Below are 4852 nucleotides of genomic sequence, written 5' to 3'. Positions count from 1 at the left end.
GAGGTCTTAAAGTGTATTGAGCCATAAAAATGCTTGCTTGATTGTTTCCTTAGCACCATGCAGGAGTTAAGTAGTTTTTAGTGTTGTGAAAGGAAGGATCTTGGAGATTTAGTCCTCTTTAGCCATGCAAAGGCTTAAAGGTTTTGACTTTTTGGTTTAAGACATCATTTAGAGTTAAGAGAAGTGGTTGGATACCTTTAACTTAACCCAATAAGAGCTTAATGTGAATTTTTAGCCCTTGATGAGTATGTTGGGCATACTCAGAAGTACGCTTAACGTAAATGGAGTTTCATGCTTTAAGGACTTGTACTTTGCCTTTAGAGGGTGAGTATGTGGAGCGTACTTCCCAAGATGTGAAATTTTGGGTCTTTTGGTATGGGCCTTGTTGGGCCATTGGACTTCTGACCTTGAGCCATGGATTAATTATGGGCTTTCTTGGAATTTGATTCATTATTGTTTTTGGGGCTAATTAGGATGTTGTGCCATATCGGGCCTTGGTTTTGGGCCAAGTAAGAAAAAGGGGTAAAATGGTCTTTTACCCTGTTCATTAGGCAAGCAATTCAGATTCTTGATTATGGGTCGATATTTATTTATTAATTGGATGATATTTGATGGTGCTAGCGCACAGGGATTTTTGGATCAGTGATCCGAGCTTTTGTCTGAGATATTTAGCCGCTTCAGGTGAGTTTTCCTCACTGTACTTACAGGTCAAAGGCACCAAGGTTGGTATGCTGAGTATGGAATAGATTTGCATGATTATCTGCTAGTTGCTGATATGCTAGTACGGTAGATCTGTAGGGCTACCTATGATTCTGTCTGCATGATTATCTTTATATGTTTGTTATTCGTTATATGTCGACATATTGTGTTAAGTTGAGGTTGTGCTACTTTGTGTTGTAGCCAACAAAACCTGGAGCATTCCAGATATGAGCTGAGGGCCGGGTAGGGCATGCCAAACTCATATGGAGGGCTCAATAGCATTCCAGATATGAGCTGAGGAACGGTTGGTATGCCAGACTCGTACTGAAGGCTGAACATTGGTATTCCAGTCCGATGACCGATTTGACTAGGAAGCAAGCCATACATAATCTTTGGGCGCCGAGGGCAAGCCATACTTATGTTGTAGGCTCAGGAGCAAGCCAAATATGAGTTGTAGGCCTGATAGGCAAGTCAGACTCATACTGTAGGCTCAGGGGTAATCCAGTCTTTTAGCTGTGGACTCGTTTGGATTAAGAAGACCAAGATTTTTCCATTTGTTGACTCTAGATCTCAAATCTCATTCGGACCCAAGAAAATTAGAGTTCCTAAATTGCCTTAATTGTGTAAGTGACTTGTGACGAACAGTACGATTCTGAATGATATATTGATAGTGACTGCTCACGTTACATGACTGGGTAATTATCGTTATTACATATATGTCACGTAACTGGTCATAATGGTCATATTGAACACTTTCAACAAGCTGATTATTTAGATCTATACACAAGAAAAAATGTTACCCAAATACAAACAAAACAAAAAATATAATTAACCTATAAGTCAATTTCAAATATATTTTAATTTTTTTATAAAGATTATTCACATTATGTTTGAAATAGCTTTTCCATCTACTTATTGACTTTAAAGAAAAACAAAAGTTTTGTACATTTAAAAAATGTCACATTTTTGCCTAAAAATTAATATTGTCCAAACATTTTTTTAATTTCTTAACTTTTTAAAAAATCAGTAATTTTAAAAATACGGTTAACACCCATTAACTCATTGAATGGGTTTTTCAAAAACCCTACTAACAAATGAGGAACTGCCTCGCTTTCAAAATTGGCCTGACCTAAACGTCGCCTCTTCTCTCTCGCCTGACAGCCGACGCTCCACTCCTCCACCTCGTGCTCTCCAGCCATCGTCACCCTCCCACACCTCCAGCGCCACCGTCGCACAGCAGAGGTTGCCTTCAGGTATGTTATTTCACTTTTTCCTTTTTTCTCTTGTTTTTTGCTGAAATTGATAATGAAGTCGCAATGTTTTCCCCAACATACAATGAAATCGGTTATGAAGTTGATTATTTGCTGGTTTTTGCTAAATTATTTGATGGAATTATGCTCTGATGCTAGAGAATGTGTGATGCAAAGTTTCTAAAGTTTGAAGTTTGATTGATGAACTAGTGTATAGTTGATGACATCTGTGATGAAATTATTTGCTCATTTTACCTATTAAGCGTTAACATATCGAACAACATATAGTTCATATCATGAACAAGCCCCAATTGCTCACTTTACCTAACGGTTTCTAGCAGTTGCCTATTAAAAACTAAACTAGATATGCCATGTGCAGGGTGAAGGAACAGGGATTTCGTGCAAGAGGAGGAACAAAAGACAAAGGAACACAACTTCATTCAGGAAGGTGCAAAATTCTGACAAGAAAATGAAAAAAGTTTCAAGGAACAAGAAAAAAAGAGATGGAGAGCCACCTGAATCGGTTATTTCCACTAGTCATGTTAACGAGGGTAAAAACATTGCTGGACTGAGTGACAAAAAGAACAAATTGAAGAAAAAGAAAAGAAGTAAAGAAAATAGTGATCATGAAGGCGTTCCACATGATAATGTAGGTGAAGATGATGTCAACCAACAAAATGGTATGCACTCTCAAGCTTTGACTAATTTATTAAAGTCCTGTTTCATTTGTATGGCTACATTACATAATATAATGCCTTCAAGCTTTGGCAGATAATATGGATGATGCGAATTCTCCAAAGAAGATGAAAAAAGCTGCAAGAAACAAAAAGAGGAAAGGCATGGAGACAAGTGAAGTTGCTCCCCCTCCTACTCCAGATGATGTTAAAACCAGTGACAAGAAAAAGAAGAAATTGAAAAAACAGAAAAAGAAAGGAAAAGAAGATGGTGTCATTGAGCATCTTTTGCACTCTAACCAACAAATGAGTATGACACCAACTCTCTATAATGCTGTTTCTTTCATTTTCTAACTTGAATTATCTACTTAACGAATATGATCTTACATTACTTATAGGTAAGTCAAAGAGTATCTCTCAAATAAAACCCGATGACAATGAAGATGGAGTTTATGAAATTTCCTCAGGGGATGAGGATGAGACAACAGGAATGAAAAGTATGTATTTTCAACAATTATATTTATTATATATGTAGATTGATTCAAATGTTGAAGATGTTTAGAAGATCATCTTCTGATGGTTATTGATAGGATGGATTGGTGAATACCATGGAGGTAGACCTGGAGCAGAGGTTTTGTTGCAAAGGATCAACGACTTCTTAGTTGACCACTGGGCACAGAAGGAAAAGGTACTTTTATTATGATTTGTGAGGGGTTTAGTTTATAATTTTTTTAAAAAATAAAATTAAATGCATTGCAGGAAAGAAAAGAAAAGGAGAGTGAAGCAGCAGAAGGTGGATGGACAGTTGTGACACATATGAAAGGAAGGAAAAAGACGACAGATGTGGAAAGTGGAACAACTGTTGGGTCTGTTGCTCAGGCTGCTGTCGTGGACAACATCTCCAAAAAGAAGAAGAAACAAAACCAAGACCAAGTTGGCCTCACTTTCTATCGTTTTCAGAGAAGAGAGGCACAAAGAAATGGTAAACCCAAAAAAAAAAAAAAAAAAAAAACTCAACTAATCCTTGATAAAATACGATATGATATATGCTAAAAATAAAATTGTGTGTTTTTCAGAGATTATGATGCTACAGAGCAAATTTGAGCAGGACAAGAAAAGGATACAACAGATGAGGGCTGAAAGGAAGTTTCGACCTTATTAGAGCACCTCACCTCAATTCACAAATTTTGAATTCCGTTTTTGTCTTTAACATTGACTGATCATAGAGATTTCACTAAACTTCTGTAAAATCTATTCTATGTTGTATGGTTTAGTTTTGAATGATTCGATTCTTGTCTAGTTTTGGGTTTCCATATGAATTCATTAAAGAAAATATTTGTTGAATATATAAATAATTTTAGAACGTTTCTGATTTAGATGGTTTTGAATTAAGAAAAGCCCGGTTATGATTGATAACGGAGGCATTGGAAGATGATAATGTCAACATCATTGGTGTATATGGGTGGTATAGAGAAGACTACTTGAGGAATGTGAGCTTCTTAGGAAGGTATGTTCACGTGAAAGGTTGAATCATGGTTAAAATGGGTAGTCTTCATAAAGGGTGCAAGATTATCTTGACATCAAGAAGAATCAACGCTCAAAAGAAATTTCCATATGGATGATTTATCTCAAGTGGAATCTTGGAATTTGCTTAGGAAAATGGTGGGTGATGCAGTTGACTCTACTCTATGGATCTTGATCCTATAGCTAGTAAGGTTGCCAAAAGATGCTTAGGATCGTGTCTTGCAATTGTAACAGTTGCCAAAAAATGCTTTAAGAAACATAAGAGAAAACATGCTTGGTGTGATGCAATATGTCAGTTAAAGAGAAGTTCTATAACTAAGATGTCCATGCAAATATCTTTGCATCATTGGAGAAGAGCCTTTAACTTTGTAAAGTGAAGAATCAAAGTCTCGCTTTTTGATTTACAGCTTGTCCCAAGAAGACCTTGACATTCGAATCAATTATTTGGTGAGATATGGGAAAGGTTTAAGGGTGCTCCAAGATGTCCATGCATTATATAGAAGAAGCAAGAGGTGCATACCATCATTGAGAATCTTAAAGCTTGTTGTTTGTTATTGCATAGTGATGTGGAAGACTATTTCCTAATGCATGATGGTACTTAGGACTCTCATTGGTTTGGTATATGCCTCTAAATTTTATTGAGTTTGAATTATGATGTTAAAACATTAGATGAATGCCTGTGGGTTTAAGCAAAGAACCACAACC

The 4852-nt window shown here is 36.4% G+C and overlaps 1 protein-coding gene across 3 annotated transcripts; it reads left to right on the top strand.

Annotated features, from left to right (window-relative positions):
- Positions 1–1776: 1776 nt before the first annotated feature.
- Positions 1777–3922, top strand: LOC145070221 (ribosomal RNA-processing 7 protein). Of its 3 annotated transcripts, none has more exons than XM_079017159.1 (7): positions 1777–1952; positions 2314–2629; positions 2712–2933; positions 3022–3120; positions 3214–3311; positions 3383–3605; positions 3700–3922. In XM_079017159.1, the coding sequence occupies exons 2-7, from the start codon at positions 2419–2421 to the stop codon at positions 3783–3785; spliced, it is 939 nt and encodes a 312-aa protein (XP_078873285.1). In that variant the 5' UTR covers positions 1777–1952; positions 2314–2418; the 3' UTR covers positions 3786–3922. The 3 variants fall into 3 exon arrangements, with proteins under 3 accessions (XP_078873285.1, XP_078873284.1, XP_078873286.1); XM_079017158.1 differs by having other exon boundaries at positions 1778–1952; positions 2329–2629; XM_079017160.1 differs by having other exon boundaries at positions 1779–1952; positions 2329–2629; positions 2721–2933.
- Positions 3923–4852: the final 930 nt, after the last annotated feature.

This window comes from Lactuca serriola, chromosome 8, assembly GCF_051521515.1.
Source record: "Lactuca serriola cultivar US96UC23 chromosome 8, Lser_US96UC23_V15, whole genome shotgun sequence".
Taxonomy (NCBI): domain Eukaryota; kingdom Viridiplantae; phylum Streptophyta; class Magnoliopsida; order Asterales; family Asteraceae; genus Lactuca; species Lactuca serriola.
Note: the sequence above shows the minus strand (reverse complement) of the source record. Positions and strands in the feature narration are given on the sequence as shown.